Source organism: Hyperoodon ampullatus (assembly GCF_949752795.1).
Source record: "Hyperoodon ampullatus genome assembly, chromosome: 5".
Lineage (NCBI taxonomy): Eukaryota > Metazoa > Chordata > Mammalia > Artiodactyla > Ziphiidae > Hyperoodon > Hyperoodon ampullatus.
The window spans coordinates 144,892,622-144,912,018 of NC_136918.1; the positions used below are offsets into that span (position 1 = coordinate 144,892,622).

General features: G+C 56.1%; 1 protein-coding gene across 1 annotated transcript in view; it reads right to left on the bottom strand.

Moving 5' to 3' along the window:
* Window positions 1-15,955, bottom strand: part of TSPEAR (thrombospondin type laminin G domain and EAR repeats) — a gene marked incomplete at both ends in the record, with an annotated part of 54,340 nt that extends 38,385 nt beyond the window's left edge. Inside the window, one exon of the mRNA XM_079705417.1 lies at window positions 15,871-15,955. Within this exon, the coding sequence (XP_079561543.1) occupies window positions 15,871-15,955 (85 nt within the window). The remainder of the gene's footprint in view (window positions 1-15,870) is intronic.
* Between the last annotated feature and the right edge of the window lie 3,442 nt (window positions 15,956-19,397).

The following is a 19,397-nucleotide window of genomic DNA, read 5'->3' on the forward strand; positions in this document are numbered from 1 at the left end:
GCATCGTAAGATCTGGCCCACGACTGACTCGCTGCACCTCTCCGAGCCTCAGTTTACTCATCTGTAAAATGGGAGGGTGGCGACTGTCCTTGTCAGGGGCTCAGCTGAGCTGGAGAAAGAACTGAGCCGCCAGGTGTCGGAGGAGCCGATCACAGCAACAGGCAAAGCGGAAGGAGAGTGAAGACTTTAACCCTGTACTGCGACAGTGTCGGCAAGACCCCCCATCCCCCGGAAGGGCACCAACGGGCGTGCCAGGGAGCCCAGGACAAAAGCCACCTGCAGTCTGATGAGCCCTGGGGCCAGGGAGGGAGCGGGAGGAAGGGCCACGAGTGGGAAAGCACTGGGGCGCGGGCCAGAGTGGGGAAAGTGTCTTCACAGGAGGCCCGAAAGGAGGCCGGGAGTGCAGATGTGCGTGTGAGTGTGGCTGTGGCCATGGCCGTGGCCGGTGAGGCCAGCTCCCCCCAGGACAGAAGTGCCCTGGCTGTGCCCCAAGTCTGGGGGGAGTGGGCAGCGTTCTTGTGAGGCCTGTGGTTGGCCTGTGGGATCTCTCAAAGCAGTTCTGGCCAGAAGCCAGGCTCCTCGTGTCCCAGAAAAGTTCCCTGGGGAGGCCCCCCGTGCTGGGGCCGTGAAGACCGAGGTTATTTGGTGGACGGGCAACTGCCTTATGCTGGATGCACAGGTATGAGCCACAGGCCTGCAGCCAGGTGGACACCCGGCCAGCTTCAGACAGTCTCTGAGATGGGCCCCTCCACTGGGGGTGGGGAGGAGGGAAACGAGATGGCCAATAAGATCCTCTTTACTCTGTGGATTTCGTTGAGTTCATTGGGTGCCCGGGGATCAGGAGCAATTCATTTCCAAGAATTTAGGTGAGGCCACTATTAGGTCTGCCCTGCGGGACAGTGGGACCGAGGACACTGCTACAGTGACAGAACAGTCCAGTTTGGGCCCAAGAAGAAGCAGATGGACCAGTGATGGGGAGGTCCGAGAGCTCAGAGACCCACGCAAGCAGGGATGACACATGGTCTGGGCTCCACGCAGATCCACGGAGGGAGGACCGATCAGTGGGTGGTGGTGGGAAAGCTGGGCTTTGGTGGGGAGATAAGCCAGGCCCGATTTCTCCCTGAACAGGACACAGGTCATCAACTCCAGGTGGGGTGGAAAGCGAGACTTCCACGTCAGAGGGAGAAGTTGGGGCCTCTCTTTGTGACCTGGGGTTAAGGAAGATTTCTCAACACTAGACACAAACCATCAGAAAGAAGCTGGTCCATCTGCTCACATCAAAACAAGGATTTCCGTTCGATAAAGGTCACCATGGGCCGTGCTGTTGTCACAGGACAGAGCAGGAAAGGGGTTTGCCGTTCTTAAAACTGACAAGGGGTGAACACACAGAAGGAACAAGGCACCCAGGACACCAGCAAGGAAAACAGAAGAACAATCCTTACCCCAAAGGCAGGCAACCTAAGAATGAAACAACTCAAATATGATGAAAGCTAAGTCAATACAGTCAATGTAAATTAAACAGTGACAAGGTATCACTTTTCTCCTATTACACTGGTTAAAAAAGGAAACCTGAAAAAATATAAAGATGGAGCACAGAAGCAACCTAAATGTCCATCGACAGGTGAATGATAAAAAAGCTGTGGTACAAAAAAATATACACAATGGAATACTACTCGGCCATAAAAAAGAATGAAATAATGCCAGCAACATGGATGGACCTAGAGATTATTATACTAAGTGAAGTAACTCACACAGAGAAAGACAAATATCCTATGATACCACTTATATGTGGAATCTAAAATATGACACAAATGAACTTATCTACAAAACAGAAACAGACTCAGACATAGAGAACAGACTTGTGGTTGCCAAGGGGGAGGGGTTGGGGGAGGGAGGGATTGGCAGTTTGGGGTCAGCAGATGCAAACTAGTATATATAGGATGGATCAACACCAAAGGCCTACTGTACAGCACAGGGAACTATATTCTATATCCTGTGATAAACTGTAATGGAAAAGAATATGAAGAAGAATATATATATATATATATATATATATATATATATATATATATATATATATAACCGACTCACTTTGCTGTACCGCAGTAATTAACACATTGTAAATCAACTATAGTCCAATTAAAAAAAAAAAGATGGAGCACAAAGGGGCAAATGGCCCGTCCCTGTTGTGTGCTTAAATCTGCTTTTCTTCACTTGTTTTAAAGGACATCAAGGAATGCGGAGTGAGGCGGGGCTGCTGGGCTTCGCGCGGGACCTGGGCTCTAGGCTGGAGCGTGGGATGTCCCTGGGATATCCAGAGCCTAGAAAGCCAAAGGCCACAGAGTGACCAGGCCCTGGAAGCTACAGGGGAGGCATCGAAAGAGCAGGACACCAGCAATGAGCAGTAGACGTAACAGAGCCCCCGGGCCGGCTCGGGCTGCACACATATCCACGCTTTCAAATCCACACACGTCCCCTCCCTCAATCATCCTCCAAAGTCTGTGTGAGCCCCAGGGAATGCCTGACGTTGTCCAGGGGGCCAAGCAGAGTGTAGAGCGACGACCGCGGCCTTGGCACCCAGCTCTCCAAAACCCGCTGTTTCCCACGGCAGCCTCTGTGCTGACCTCTCGGAGGCTGGTCCCCCCTTTCTTAGGGGGCTGTGGGAGGGGGTGGGAATATTGCCAGGCAGGCAAGAGCTGCTCCCTGAATGGGACTGCCTCACAGGGACTGGGAGAGGGACTGCCCAGCCCTCATGGTGCAGTCAGCCCTGCGCCGGGCCACTTTGTGGGTCAGTTTTTAACTTCCCCCCTGAATTTGTGAGAGCATCTGTGTCTGCCTGCAAGAGGGCAGCTGCCAGGGCTGCTGAGTAGGTCTCCTGAGTAAGATCCACACGGCTGGTAAGCAGCTGACGTGAATTCACTTAACATAAACAGGCAACAGGGCGTCCGGGATGCCTTAGTCAGCTGACGCAGAGAAGTCCGCACGCGGAGCAGAACCAGTCCATCTCCCGGCCCAAGCTTGCCAGCTCCAAACCCGAACCTTCCTCAAATGTTCTCCACTGGGTCCAGCAACTGCATGGCCTCACCAGGCACGTGGACCTTCAGGAGGCGAAGATAGCGCGTGCACCACACAGGCGGCAGGGCTGGCACGGGGACGAGGGGGTTTGGATGGGATGCTCATCTGCCCGCAGAGTCCCGCCCACAGAGGCATCTCCACTGATCTGAAGAGCCTCCTCCCCGTCTTCTCCTACCAGGAGCCAAGGTGGGCAAGGTGAGGATGAATGGGCAGCCCCGACTTCAGAGACCTTTGCAATAAAGACAACGCTCACGGGCTTCCCTGGTGGCGCAGTGGTTGAGAGTCTGCCTGCTGATGCAGGGGACGCGGGTTCGTGCCCCGGTCCTGGAAGATCCCACATGCCGCGGAGTGGCTGGGCCCGTGAGCCATGGCCGCTGAGCCTGCGCGTCCGGAGCCTGTGCTCCGCTACGGGAGAGGGCACAGCAGTGAGAGGCCCGCGTACCGCAAAAAAAAAAATAATTAATTAATTAAAAACAACGCTCACTCCCACTGGACGCGATCATTCTTTGATCCAGCCAGCTTTCCGTGTTCCCTTATCGCACGTCCTCCAGGCAAGTGAAAACGTGGACAGCAATGAATCCGGTTGTGGTGGCCTCGGGCTGCAGAGAGTGGAAGTCCAAACACTCAGCACCCAGAGGCTCAGCTGCCCCCAAATCCTGTAGCGCGTGAGTCCCCCTGATTCTACTACCCTTAAAACTTGTGTATGAATCCAGCAATTATGGAATCAGAGTGAAAGGGGCCGTGGAGATCAGCTCATTCAAAGCCTCAGATTATAGACCAGGATGGTCCGCACGGAACAGATGTGTGGGTGCAGCTGAAGAAGAGGAAGGTGTGTGGTCCTAAGTGCTTCCATGAGAAAAGAAAAGAGGTACCAAACCGACCATCGAGGCTTCCACGGAAGAAACTTGAACAAGAAGAGCAAGTGGAACCCCCAGTGAGGAGAAGGCAGTAGAAGGGCCGAAATCAATGTGATGAAACAAAAGAAAAATCCATTGAAACCAAAGCTGGTTCTTCAAGAAGATCAATAAAATTGATAAACTTCTGGCCAGACTGAGAGGGAAAAACAAGAAGAAACAACGTGTCAGTGTCAAGAACAAAAAATGAGATATCACTAAACATTTTTCAAAAATTAAAAGGAAGCAGAAATAGACTCAGGGACATAGAGAACAGACTTGTGGTTGCCAAAGGAGGGTGGGCAGGGTAGGGGTGGACTGGGAGTTTGGGATTAGCAGATGCAAACTGTTATATACAGGATGGATAGACAACAGGGTCCTACTGTACAGCACAGGGAACTATACTCAATATCCTGTGATGAATCATAATGGAAAAGAATATGAAAAAGAATGTATGTATATGTGTATAACTGAATCACTGTGCTGAACAGCAGAAATTAACACAACATTGTAAATCAACTATACTTCAATAAAATAAATTTTTAAAAAAGAAATTAAAAGGATAATGAGGAGACTCTACAAACAACATTAGACCTATATATTCAAAACCTTAGATGAAATGGACCAACTCCTTGACAGGCACAAACTGTAACCAAGCAGGACCCTGTGGGGCCTTCCCGGGACAGAGCGCCCCCATGTCCTCCACCTGCCTCTTGTTGGTAGAAAAACTTTAGCCTCCTAGGCCTTCCCTGAGTTCCAAAGAATAAATTTAATCAGAGAAGTGAGAAAATGCAGAAACAAAGGAAGACAGTCAAGCAAGACAAAATAATAATAGTTTAGTCATTAAACAAAGTCAAAGAACTTTAGTTCCTCCTCAAGGGCTATAGGTAATATCCTGAGTCACACCACTGAGTTGTTTCACAGATACTAAAACCCCACCAGGTGGAGGAAGTTAACTGCGTGCTGACCACAAGCATGTAGACCCCAGACTGGTTGGAACCAGTAGGCTGATGATATTGATTCCTCATTACCTCACCACCAACCAATCACAAGATGATCGCATACCACAACTCCTTCCCTCACCCTGTCTTTAGAAACCTTTCCTGAAAGCCTTTGGGGAGCTCAGGTCTTTTGAGCATTAGCCACCTGTACTCCTTGCTTGGCGCTTGCAGTAAACACTGCACTTTCCTTCACCACAATTCAGCATCAGTAGATTGGCTTTACTGTGCATGGGCAAGCGGACCCAAGTTTGGTTCAGTAACAAAACTACCAAAACTCATTAAAGAAGAAACAAATAACTGGAATTTCCTATATCTATTAGGAAAACTCCAGTTTCTTAGAAATTCCTACTCAGTATTTGAAGAAGACAAAATGCCAACCCTACACCATCTCTTGTAGAAAATGGAAAAGGAGCTTGCCAACTCCTGTGCTGAAAACCGTGTTATCAAAGCCAAAGATGTTACAGTGAAAGAGAACTACAGACCAATATCCTCGTGAATACGGACATGAAAGTCCTGAACAAGATATTAGCTAATCAAATCCAGCAACATGCCAGAAAGACAATACAGCACAACCAAGTGGGGTTTATCTAGCAACTCAAGACTGCTTCAATATTCAAATATCAATCAATGTGGGTACACAGCACCTCTCTATATTAGTTTCCCAATTTCCCGTGAATCTATAACTATTTCATAATAAAAAATTTTTAAAAATCAGTTAATGTAATTCACCATGTTAAGAGACTTACAAAGAAAACAATATGATCATCTAAACAGATGCATAAAAAGCACTTCATGAAACCCAACATCCATTCATGATAAAATCTCTCAGCAACATAAGAGAGCTTTTAGCTTGAGAAAGCTAATCTACAAAAAACTACAGCTAACATGGTCCTTAACGTTGGAAGACTGAAGGCGTTCCCCCTAAGTTCAGGCATGTGTTAGTTGACATACATGCACCTCTTTGCTCTCTCCACCAGAGGGCATGGGGGAAGTGAAACCCAGCGGCAGAGAGGACACCTAGCTCCAGGCCTTGGTTTCTAAATGCCACCATCCACTACAAGGGACCAGGGCTCCTTGGAGAAGTGGTTGATTCCAGGGATGCTAGAAGGGCCCAAGAGCCAAATGAAAGAGCTCCAGTGGTCAAAACATCAAAAATGGGCTTCCCTGGTGGCGCAGTGGTTGAGAGTCCGCCTGCCGATGCAGGGGACACGGGTTCGTGCCCCGGTCTGGGAAGATCCCACATGCCGCGGAGCGGCTGGGCCCGTGAGCCATGGCCACTGAGCCTGTGCGTCCGGAGCCTGTAGTCCGCAACGGGAGAGGCCACAGCAGTGAGAGGCCCATGTACCACAAAAAAAAAAAAAAAAAAAAATGTCAAAGATGGGTCATTGTCCCAAAGCAGAAGCAATTTGAACAAGAAAATAATGATAATATTGTAGTAGAACACAATAAAATTAACATTCTTTAGTCCATAACAGGACAAATAAACATATTGGGGGGGGGAACAACTCTTCCTTAGAGAAGAATTTTAATTAATAATTGGAGGTGGGCCATAGAAGTAGAAAATCCCATTAGCACACCATAGTCATCATGCTGTAGGCATGATCCCCAGAGGGGTGCTGAAACCACAGGGCAAATGTTTCAGCAGAAGGAGGAAATCTGCGAAGTCTCAAAGAATCTCCCCCAGATATTTATTAATTATAAAGGGAGAAATAGTCACATCTTCAGTGATGAGACATAACAACACCAAGGAACCCCTGCTTCACTGGACACATTACTTCTGCGGATTCTTCCCCTAAAGGGAACAGTCCAAGTCCAATCGTAAGAAAATGTCAGACAAACCCAGCTTGAGGGACAGCCCACAACACACCTGATAACCGCTCTTCCAAAGTGTCAAGTCACAAAGGGCAAGGAAACTGTGAGCGATTGTCCCAGACTAGAGCCAACTAAGGAGACCTGATGAATGCCCCGTGGGGTCCTAAACAGAGGGAGGACACTTCTGGGAACCTGGTGAATCCGAAAAGTCTGTCCTTAGTGAAGAGTAACGTCCCAACGCTGGTTTCCAAGACTTGGTAATTGATCTACAGTTCTGTGCAGCGTTATCACTAGAGAAACCTGGGAGACGGGCATACGTGAATTCTCTGTATTCCTTTTATGATTATTCCATAAAATAAACTAAAAAAAAAAAATCAACCCATGAGCTCAAACCATGCCTGGACCGGCAGAAATTGTGGGTGTGCTCCAAACCTGTCAGGCCACCTGCTGCCTGCCCCCCACCCTTCACTACTGTCCCTGAGAAAGAAGAAGGGACACCTGCTCAGCCTTTCCTTCCATCCCGGACTCTGGCCATGTGTCAGCCTCAGAGCGGGGACAGCACTTAGGAGGGCCTGAATTGTGTCGCAACAGGATGCTGCGGCCTCAGCGCCCAGCACCCGTGAATCTGACCATATTTGGAAATAGGGTCTTTGCAGATACAATCAAGATAAAGTGAGGTCTTTGGGGGCCCCTAATCCAACCTGATTGGTGTCCCTATGAAAGGGGGAAATTTGGACGCAGACAGGCACACACGGAAAAAGCCCTGTGAAGGTGAAGGCAGAGATCAGGGTGATGCTTCTACAAGCCAAGAAACCCCGAGAATTGCCAGAAAAGCCCCAGAAGCTAGGAGACAGCCTGGGGCACACTCTCCCCGACAGCTTTGGAAGGAAACAGCCCTTCCAGCACCTTGACCTCAGACGTCTGATGTCCAGACTATGAGATACATTTCTGTTGTGTGAGCCGACCCATCTGCTGTGCTGTTACTGCTGCCTTGGACGCTGATCCAGTGCTGCCTACAAAGCATGACTCACGTTATCTTTATTTAGAACCCAAATACACCTCCTCTCTAACCTTCCAACACGGAGGCACATGATCTCCCTCAGCCGGCTGTGTGACCCCAGCAGCGCTCACCCTGACCAGGGGCCAGGACCCAGTGCCCACAGACACCGGCCCCGACTTGCAACACCACCTAACATGACAAGGTGACTTACACTCCACCCTGGGGTTTCTTTCTAGGACAAAAATGAGTAAAGACGTCCCAAGCCAATTTCAAGAGTTTTGTGAGCTGAGCAATGACTCCTGGAACAACAGCAGCTGCCGCTTTTTCTGCGGACCTGCTCTCAACAGCAACCGGGAAGGGAGGGTGTGGAGCCTCCCCAGGACAACACACACACCCAGGAGGCGGTGAAGCCGACAGCCGAGCACATCACACACACACTCACACACACTCACACTCCTCCAGCCCCCCCGCCCCCACCACGGCCGCGTCCACCCTGTCCGTCTGCTCCAGCGCCCTGAGCTACGGCAGCGGCTCTGCCTGCCCGGTTCCTGCACCGGCTCCTGCTGGCAGGTGGACGACTGTCCAGAGAGCTGCTGCGAGCCCCCTGTCGCGCCCCCAGCGGCTGCGCCCCGGCCCCCTGCCTGACCCTCGTCTGTGCCCCAGTGAGCTGCGTGTCCAGCCCCTGCTGCCAACCAGCCTGCACCAGCCCCTGCACGGCCTTGTGCTGCCAGCAGTCTAGCTGCCAGCCCCGCTGCTGCACCTGTTCCCCCTGCCAGCAGGCCTGCTGTGTGCCCGTCTGCTGCAAACCTGCATGCTGCACACCTGTCTGTTGTACACCTGTCTGCTGCAAGCCCGTCTGCTGCACACCTGTGTGCTGCGAGCCCGTGTGCTGTGAGGCCGCCCCCTGCTCAGCCCCCTCGTGCTGCCGGCCCACCCCCTGCCCTCGTCCCGCCACAGACCCTCCTCCCCCGTGTCCCTGCTCTGCCGCCCCGCGTGCTCCCGCCTGCTGCGTCCCCGCCTCAGGCACGTCCCGCAGCTGACCGGCACGTCCCCCCAGGGCCAGCCAGGTGCTGTGGGCCACCCCCACCTCTGCCATTGCCAGCCACTGGCCACCCTCAGGATTGAACCCGGCACGAGCTGTGGTCTACACCTCTACGTGAATGTGCGCTGACCTAGGACCCCACCAAGCAGGGCTTAGCCCATCTGTAGCCTCCAGATCAGGCCCAGAGGAACCTGAGACCGCCCTCCCCTATCACTGCGGGTCCCCAGGTCTGTCCTGAAAGCCATGGACGCCGCTCTCCCCCCTCGTCTTTCGGGGCCTTCTGTCTCTGCCCCTCCTGCTGCGGTGTGCCCGCCCCTCCCCTCACAGGGGTCCTGAGCTGAGTGAACAAACTCTCCATCCTCCCCCCAGGTGGTCCTCCTTCCCAGCTGGTTGTATGTTTCATCGCTTCCGGCCCTTGGGGCTGACATAAGTAACTCTGGCCTCAGCAGCCTTGGAGCCAAGCCATGTCCTGGGAGCATTTCCAAGGGTGTTGAGCTCTGAGGCCCACCCAGTCGGCCCCACGGCCCTCGACTTCTGTGCCTGTATCTCTGGGCAGCTCTGGGTGGCTGTGCTGCGTGTCCGAGATTGTGGTGGCCAACGCCACCTGGCCAGCGGGCCCCTTGGCGAGACGGTACCCTTGCCCCCGGCCTGGCTCTCCCTGGTCAGCCTGAGGGCACGCAGGAGGCAGGGCCCCGCTGCTTCTGGCCTCCTGGGCCACAGCTGAAGTGGAGCATTCCTGCTGACCACCAGCTGCACCTGTTCCTCCACACCCCTCGAACTGTGCGCTGTATTCAGTCTTCAAATGTCCCAACCGGCCTTGTCTGTGCCACATAGACTAGTGACAACGCCCCCTCCCCAACCCCCGGCTCCCGGCTGGGTGGGGCAGAGGTCAAGGGGACGAGGCCAGCAGGCAGGTGACTTCCAGGGCCCACACGCTGGGGCCTGAGGCCTAGGCTTGCTGCCTGAGGGTGACCCTTGGGGCCAGTCTGGATGGGGCCCCCACGTTTCCCAGAGCCCCAAGCTTCCCACGGCCAGCCCTCATTCCTAACCAGCATTCTCTCCACCTCCCCCCTCCCCCCAGTGCCACCTCTAGCTCTTAACCCTACCCTGCTATTGACGTGACACCGCCCTCCCTCCCAGGAGGCCATGAAATCCAGCAAGACGTTCCCCCAGAGGAGGGGGGTCAACAGTGAATGCCCCCTTAGAGCAGGTCTGAGAGATCACCTGACCCTCTGGTGGTCTCCCCTGGAGAACCGGGTCCAGACTCCCTGGCTGGCTTTTCCAGTGCCACTATCCCCCAAAAGGGGGTCCTCAGGGAATCTTGTCAGTGGAAGTGGGGCCCTCCTGCAACTAGAACTGGGTGGTGGAAATGGGTACAGACAGCCTAGCGCCCTACGGCCCTCCTCCTACATTCTGGGGCTGCGGAGGGAGGTGGGAGCCCTGAAGCCAGCCTCCCCTGGGTCCCCGCCCCTCCCCACCACTCTCTAGGGGACCCTGCCCCTGCCTCCTGGGACCCTCGTATGGAGGAGAAGGTGTGAGAAATCAATCCCCCCAGCTATTACAGGGGCCAGAAAATTCACTGGGGCTCCGCCCACCAGGGCCTCCTCTATGCCTTTAGCAGCCTCCCTCTGGCCAACCCCACCAGCACCCCCACCCCAGAGAGAGAGCAGCACCCCCCATCCCGGAGACCAGTGAACTGTGGGGCCCCAGCTTCCTGTACGCCCTGACTCCTCTGCCAGCTAGTGAAACCCACAGGCCCCTTCTCAGGAACACGAATTTAACTGCATAAAATATAATACTCCAGATTTCAGGGGGAGACCGTTATCATTACCAATTACCAAAAAAAAAAAAAAAAACCAATTTTAATGATGTAGTGAGCTGTGGGCTTTTTTATTAAGACATTACAAGAGGAGCGGCGGGCCTCAGGCGGATCGGGGACAGAACGTTTGTGCATACTTGTGCGGGGCAGGAGGATGCCGGTGGCTCAGCTGGTGACAGTCCCAGGTGTGGCCCAAAGCCGGCACACCCCTCACTGGTTAGTTGTGAAGACGGAGGTGCAGCGCGTCCTGCCCAAGTTCACGGCCACTGAATTCCAGCCCCCGACCCTGGATGGAGCCAGCTGCGTCGGGGACAGAGCGCACGCGGACGGCGGCGGCGGCCAGTCACCAACCACGGGTGACCCTTCCCTGGGGCGCCCCAAGCTCAGCGCTCGACACCCCCAGACGCGCGACACGCGGAGTGAGGCATCCCGGGGAGGGCCGTTCCCCAGCGCAGGGGTCCCCGGAGTGCCCACCTGAGCTCCGTCCCCATGCGGCGGCACCCGAGCCCGGACACCGCTGACCCCGAGAACCCCAGCCCGGAGCCACCGTACGTCCGCCTGCGCCACGTGGAGCTGCCGAGCCGCCGCGCCCGCGGCCTGGAAGAGTTTCCCGTCTCCCTCGGTGACCCGTGCTGCCGCGGAAACGCGCGGGGCCAGAAAGACAACAGAATTTCACCACCTGGGTGGATGTCCTCCGGCTTCTTCCCAGCGGCGAGCGGGAGCGCACACGCACTCACACTAATACTCACACATGTTCACGCACCCGCGCACACTAACATATCCACGCGCGCGCGCGCACCCCGCCTTCCCCTCGGCGTAGGAAGACCCTCCCCAGGTCCACGCGTGCCCCGCGGTCCCCCCAGGCCGGCAGGGGCGACAGCGAGGCCCGTGCAGTGGCCCCAACACCACCCTGCCCAGAGGTGGGCAGCTCCCGCCTTTGGGGTCACCTCCCTTCCCCCTTCCATCACCCGAGGCCCGAGCGGGGGCAGAGGGGGCGCTCGCCGGGCTGCAAACCGACCGTGGGGTCACCGTGAAGGCGGGGTGGGCATCCTCCTTTTCCTCTCGCACCTCCCAGCGGTGGGTAAGTACCCCCTGGCAGTGCCAGAGACGCTCACTAGAGTGGATTCGCCGGAGGCCCCCACAAAGTCCCCAAAGCGCCATGCCCCAACCTGGGGGTGGGATGAAAAGTGAGCCACTAACACAGGGCTCCCCACCCCGAGCCCCAGGCCCTCGGAGGACCGAGACCCGCGGGAAGGAACCGGCTTTCAGGCTTTCTGTGCGGGGCTGGGGGTGGGGTCACGTGGGGGCGTTAGCGTGGGCATGGCTGCTGGGTGAGGAGGGGTCTCCGAGAGGCTCGGGGAGCCCCCAGCCCCCGGCCCGGACCCTCCTAAAGGCAGAGATGTGTGTTTGGGACGCCGAGGGTGACAGCCAGGGACCACGTCCCCGTCTCTCCCCAGACTCTCAAGATGGGGAGATAAGTGGGTGCCCTCCCATCCCCACCCCACACAGACGCAGAGGTCCCCTCTAAGCCCGGAGCTCAGAATCCACCCGGTGGGGGGGGGGGGATTGCGGGGGAGGGGGGAGGGAGAGTTGGGGGTGTCCGGCTGGAAACAGAGCCCAGACCCCGAAGCGTGCGTTGGTGGCTTCCTAGATTTTATCCTGGAAAAAGACCTCCTGGAAATCTATGATTTACTCTTAAAAATCAAAACCAAAGAACCAGCATATAGTGTATGAGGTTGCATTATAAAAATGAATATTCTTAGTTTCCTAATTTCTGTGCAGACAAACAACGCCCTGGTTTAACAGTTGAGAATTCTTTAAAAGGAAATGGGCATCAGGCTGACAGTGTGTCTCCAGCTGCCAGCCACACCCCAGCCCTGCAGAACTGTCAAGCAGGCCAGGTGGGCCTTTCAGCCTCGGTCCCCACACGACCCGCCACTTGGTGGCCTCTCCTTCCTGTGGCCCACGCAGAGTGGTCCCCCGTGCCCGGCTCCAGGGTCCACCTGGGGTGTGGAGCTCAGATGAAGCTGGTGCTGAACGGGACGCTGGCCTGGGGCTGGGACGGCTCGGACGCAGCCTCGGGGGGGGGCCCCAGCGCCCGAGGGTGGGATGGGAAGCCACACCCACGTGGACAAAGGACAGCTGACTGGGAATCTAGCAGCAGCTTCCTAACTGCAAACTGCTCATCGGCTTTGCTCACGGCCCTGCTGATGGCTGCGTGAGCCCAGAAGGGGGCGTCGTGCCCACACAGGACTCCCAGGACCCGGCGTGCGGGCCTCGCCAGTTGGCCAGGATTCCCCAACTCCCTGGGCAGCACTACCCTTCCTGCAGCGTTTCCATTAACGGAGCCCAAAGGACAGGGTTGAAGAATTCCTGGGAGCCGCCAGCAAGGGAAGAGAAGGGCTTCCTACCCCCACCCCAACCCCATGCCCCTCATTGGGCCACCCGCCTGCAGCCTTCACACCCCAACTAGCTTTTGTCATGCAAATCTGTGCCCCTCATTACCTGGGCACTGCCTCTAGCTCCAGGGATGCACCCCACCCCAGACCCCAGGTCTGACCACCCACCCACCCCGGGGTCTCCCACACCTGCCGAGAGCCTTGCCCACGCATGGACCAGGCTGCAAGTGTGACAGTGCGGGCACAGTGCCTTCCTTGCAGGGGTGTCGAGCAAGTGAAGGAGGGAACGGGGTGCTGAGGGTGCTATGTTCGCCAGGTTCCCACGCCTCAGCACAGCCCTGAGCCCCGGGTGAGAAGCCGCCTCTGACCTTCCCAGGGTGACAGAGGACACTGTTTTGACACCCCGCGGCAGGTCACCCCGCTCCGAGCGCCCACCCCCTGCACCCCGCCAGTGACCCAGCCTTGGGGTCCAGCTGCCCCCGCTACAGCTTCCACAGAACCCCTCCGCCTTGGCCTCCCGCCCACATGGAGACAATGCTGGGTCGGGACAGGCTGAGTCGGGGGTGCACGGCACGCTCTTTGGCCACAGCGGCTGGTCACTCCCTGACCAAGAGCCCAGGTCTAGAATTCAGGCCACCAAGCTGTCCCCTGGCAGGACACCCCCAGCCACTTTCCAGGCACCACGCACATCACGCCCCCCAGAGTTGTGGACTTGTGTGGGAGCTGAAGGTCTTCCACTCCTGGTTCAGCCTCTGTCCCAGGGCAGCTGGCCCGGCTTGCTGGAGCAGCGGAGGGTCCGAGTATCAGAAGACCCAGGCTGGCTCTGGGGTCAGCAAGGCCCCAGGATCCTGCCTGCCACAGTCACCCCAGGGGAGCCCGCCCCACACACCCGCTGCGTGCCCGGAGCCCCGGCCTCTCTGCTCCAGATCCTCCTCACCCTCCTGCCCTGAGGCTGGTCCAGCAGCTGCAGCTGGTTTCCCAGCCTGCGCCTCCCACCTGCCCTCTGCAGCCTCTTCGTGCTGACAGCCTGCCAGGGTCAGCTGAGGCTCTCTGAGACTTGACCCGTCCTCAGATGCCCCTGTGCAGAAGGGCCAGCCCCAGGCCCCAGCCTTTATCAGAGGGTCTGCACCAGACCCGGGGCAGAGATGTAACCTCAACTTCCTCATCGGCAAAACTGTCCACACCACCTCCTGTAGGGGGGCTGCTGTCTCATGGTCACAGACTCGGCCGGGCTTGGGGAAGGGAGACAGGACTTCAAAACCCGAGGTCGTCACAGCCAAGGTCCAGGCACTTCACACGCAGCGCCACAGACCCAGGAGCAAAGGCTAAGGGAAAGTGAAATCCAAACCGCACCCCCCCCAACAAACCCTACGGTGTAACCTCCTGTGCGTTTCAAAACCAAATGCGATCAAAGTGACCTCTTTAACTATTTGAGTCCTTACTAGCCGTTATCAAGTGTCTTGGGAGCGTTCCAAATTTAGTTCAATATTATTTACTTGACTTTTATCTTTTCCCTCTGGTTGTCGGTATTTATAACTGGGTCATCTTCTAACTATTTGCAACATACCTTCAGGGGAGTGGGGGCGGGCTTTATAAATAACCTTTATTATTACTAGGCAAGTGGATTCTGTTCCCAGTGCTGAAGGGAACGTGAAGATACACGTCTGTGACTCACCCCACCTGGGGGACACTGAGTGCTCAGGACGACGCAGGTCGGATGCTGCGCCCCAGATCCTGTGTGCGGGTCTGTCCCCCATGCTCAAAGCCGGGTGGGGGGCGGCGGTGTTTCAGGGCTACAGGTGGGCTTGGCTTCTGTGTGGCTTGCACATCACACATCCCAAGGCTGTGACCGCAGCAGGTGCGGGGACCTTGGGGGCCCTGGTAGTCCTTCCCAGCGCACACCCGGGGGCTGGCCCCCTCCGCCCGCACGGTCCGGCTGTTCCCTGGGGGGCTGGGGATTTTTATGGACCCCCCCTCCAGGTGTGAACACAGGTCAGCGTCCCAAACTTGGGTCATCATGGGCCATCTGGTCACATCGTTGGGAACCAAGTGCCATCAGAGCAAAGAGCCATAACACGCGGGGACTTGGTAGGATTCCCGGAGCCCAGAATGAGATATTTGCAAATAAACCGGGGGCCCCGCACAAACGCGTCTCAGCGCCACCACCCTCGGCGAGGCCCGCACGCCCATGGCTCACTCCCATCCTGGAGCTCAGCTTCTAGCTCCCGGGTCTCGTTTCCCCTTTACTCTGTTTGTCAGCGTTAGGTCGGATAAATAAAGTCTCTTGGTAGAAACTGCAGAAAGGCATGATGCCGTGGTCACTGGCAGGTCAACTCGGCCTTTCTAAGGAGGAGGGGGCAGGATCTCCCCTCCGACTCCGCTCTCTGCTGGAGGGGCGTCCGCGTGCCTGGCGCCGGCCCCACGTGCCCCGCTTCTCGCGGGACAGGACTGCCCGGCCCCAGCGGCGGGCCTGCACTGTGCCAAGTGCAGCCCTGGGTTCCCTGTCCACGGCGGGCGAGGGACCCGCCAGCCGCTGGGCCTCATTCCTCCGGCAGGTGTAAGGCCTTCCCGGAGGCCCAGCAGGTAAGTCCTGCGAAGGGCCTGCGATGGGGGAGGGTAACCCTTGGCAAGGGGTCCCCACCCTGTGGGCGTTCCTCTTGTGAGCGCCCTGCTGCTCCCTTTAACCTTCGGTCCCTCCTCCTGGTCCAGCTGCCGCTGCTCGCATGGCCACTCAGCACCGTGACCTGGACTCGGCCTGAGAAAGTGGCACCGCACGCCCGGCGCCCCTCCCGGCCCCCGCGCGTGCCCCGCCCCGTGCCCCCCACTTACCCGTGCAGGGCTCCCATCGCCCGGCGCCTCGGCCCGGGGTCGCCAGGGCCAGGAGCACGACGCACAGAGTCAGCAGGACAGACATGAGGGGCCCGGCTCCCAAGCTCCATCCAGGGGCTCCACACACGCCCGCACCCGGGAGGCACCCGCTCCTCGCACACCTGGCTCGGCCGTTCCAGGGCGGCCTCGCCCCGGCGGTCACTGCGGTGGCCACATCCCCGGGGCCTGCGCAGGGACAGCGGCGCCCGGCGGGGACGGGACTCAGGTGGTGCTGGCAGGTCGGGCTGCAGCCTCACGCTGTCTCATTTACACCTGGGCTGTGGTCCTGCCCTGCAGGGGACAGCTGATAACATCTCGGCGGGGCCTCGGTTAGTCATCGGCAAAGCGCGTTTTTCCCAAAGGAGAGACAGAAATAGATCATCGGGACAGCTGAGAGCAAACCAGAAAACTCCCGGCTGGGGCTCCCTGGGGGCTGAGGACAGGAGCACCGGCCACCCGCCGGGAGGAGGAAGCAGAGCCGCTGGGCGGTCCTGAGCTGGCCGTGGTCCCCACGCGGCCGCCCAGGGCTTTTATCTGGTGCCCAGCCCTCCCGAGGGCGTGTGGGTTTGTCAACCATTGGGTTTCAGGAATTTCCCTCGGGAGGGAAGTCAGTCCTTCAGGGGAACAGCTAATGAGGAGACAGGAGCGTCCCGGGGAGAGGCGTGGCCGTGAGGCGGCTGGTTTGTTTCCTTGGCGACCGGCCACTGGGCTCCGGCCTCCCCACACCGCGGTCCACGTGCAACGCTGCTCCAGGCCGGGCAGTTACTAAGTGTGATATTTCTTTTTTAAAACCCCTCCGTTGAGTGTGCAAGGACAGACCAGGGAGAGGGGACACGGAGAGAACACACAGGCCCCCAAAAGGCACCCTTTCCTCGTTTCAGGGCAGCGTTATGGCTGTGAACCCCAAGCTCTCCCCGGGAAGCCCCAGCTCCAAGGTGTGGGCAGCGGCCGGTCTGACACTGAAGGGGCTTGTGGAGGACACAGGCCCTGGGGTTAGGGCCTGGGGGGAGGGGGAGGGAGAGACAGAGAGAAAGAAGGGGGCTGTAGGTAGGGAAAGAATATGTGAAAGGCTCTTCCCATAAGACAGCCGCTGTGACTCCAGAGATTCTTGCTCTGTCTGTCTCTCCGTCTGTCTGTGCACACGCAGGTGTTTTAATCCTAGTCATAGGGTCTCTTTTTCTGGGGTCACATGAAGAAACTCTGTGACCCCTCCACTTCCACCTGCCCCCTCAGAGCGCCAGGGATCCCTGGGGGGGGCCTCCCTCACCCCTGCCCCAGGGCCCCTGCCCACCCAGGTCCGGCCAGACCCACAGGGTAGGGAGGGAGACTCTGACCTCCGGGACCCCAGGAGCTGTGAGATGCTCACACACAGCACAGATACGGGCACCATCTGACGAGAGGAAGGACGTCGTCCCCCCAAAGAGGGAAGGCCTGGTCTTTGGAGAAGGTACAGGAATTTAAACTGAACAAGTTGAGCTGTTCTCTTTTCTTTCTCAATTGATCGGGGTCACGGTGGCCCTGGGTGGGGCAGGACAGGTCAGAAGGACAGGTGACTTCCCACAGGATGGGCAGGTGGCCCCTCGGGCAGGGCCACCAACCCAGGCAGCGTCCCTGTGACTCCTGCTGACCTCGCCACATGACCGATAACCTCTGACCCCCAAGTCTCTTGCTGACCTTTAACTGGTTGATAAAAATAAAATCATGTATTGTTTTTTAACAACCAGATTTGAAAAATCAAAATTATGTTACCTGGAACCCTTCCAAAAAAGTTTTCCTTCTATTACATTTGACCCAGTAATACTAGTCAGACTCTTGATGATCAACAAGGGTCTTTAGTGAAAATGTATTCATTTTTAAAGCTACAAAAATATGTGCCTGAACGCAGAGAAAGCTCAGAATTTCCTTCTCTAGACTGGTTCCCGTGTGACCCTGGACAAGTCACATAAATGCTCTGAATTGTTTCCACATCTGTAGAATGTGCCTCTTAAGCCCTGCACGGCAGGGATGTCCCGTGAGCTACGTGCTGGGTTTAGTTTACATGAAGCAGCATTTCTGCAAACGTGTCCCAGTCACACAGCTCTGAGGGACTCAGCCGGGGTAGGGGGATTCCACGTCCCTCCCCGGGGACACACAAGCGCCCAGGAGTGGAAGCCTCTGAGCCTTTGGCAACAAAGAAAGCTGCTTACAGCTTTTCTATCCCAGTTTTCCCCAGGCTCATTTGCCGTGGACATTGCTTTTCCCCACATCACAGGCACTAAAGTCACAGAGATGCGTCCCCAGAACCCACTAAGACAAATGTGTGTGTGAAGAACAGAGCACGACCCTGCCCCTATCTGTGTGGTTGCTCAGAAGCTGCGCGAACTTTTCATAGATGGGATTTCCCTCTTGGGAAGCAGGCTGGGCAAGCCCGGGAAGAGCAGGCCGGAATGCCAGCCCACCCTGGGTCGGCTAATAACTGCCTCCAAATGAAAGCACAGGAAGTCTCCCGAGAACGTCCCCAAACACATGCTGCCGTCATAACTGGTGCTGACTGCCCCTCTCCCCTGCGTGTCCACTTCTCTGGAGCTGTTCAGCCCGGAAGAGAGGCTTGTATGCCAACCAGGGGTGATGCTTCCTCCAGGAAAACGGGGAGAAGTGACAGGTAAAGGAGAAATTTGAAATGGTAACTTCGGGTGACAAAAACATATCACCTGATCCCCTGGTCTTTCTATTAAACTAACCTGTCACTTCTGCAGACTGTGGAACCTCAGTGGTCTTTAGTAATTTAAAGACACAAACGCTCCTCTGAAATATGTCATAGTTTGGTATTTAATGACCATTGTTCTAAGGACGTTTGGAAATGTCTCTGGGGAACAGAAGAGAACACTTGGCACGTGACAGTGAGTCTCAACGGACTTGGGAGGACCCAGCAAGCTTGGACAGTGAGGACAGCCGACCCCAGGCTAACCGCTCCTGGGCCAGGCCCCCTTCCGGAGTTCGGCTCCCACCTGGCACCCAGCTGTGCTCCCATCAATCACGGACTCACCTGGAGAGAAGCACACGACACCCACTGTCTCCAGGAAACACAGAGGCTAGAATTCCATTTTGAACGTGATCTAATAAGAGAGGTCTCATTAGGTTATTGAGTAAGAGAACAGAGCTTGCTTTTCTTATCACAGGAAGTGTTCTTTAGCTTACTAGGGCTAGTAACCCTTTGTCTGTTAAAGGGTTACTGCAAATATTTTCTCCCTGTCACTTCTTTTTTGATGCTTTGGTTTAAATGCTTTTTTTTTGAATACTTTTTGATGCTTTTGTCTTTTGTCAGGTACTTACATTTTTTATTTAGTCAGCAACAGTTTCCTTAAGACTTGTGGGTCTTGAAGGACTTTTGAGTTTATCTGCTGTTGTATTTGTGTAACTCTCTATTCCTTCTGGGGTGTGGTCTTGAATATTTGGAATGCAGTGAGTTGAACTCTATTTCCAGAAAGCTGTTATGCACGCGCAATTTA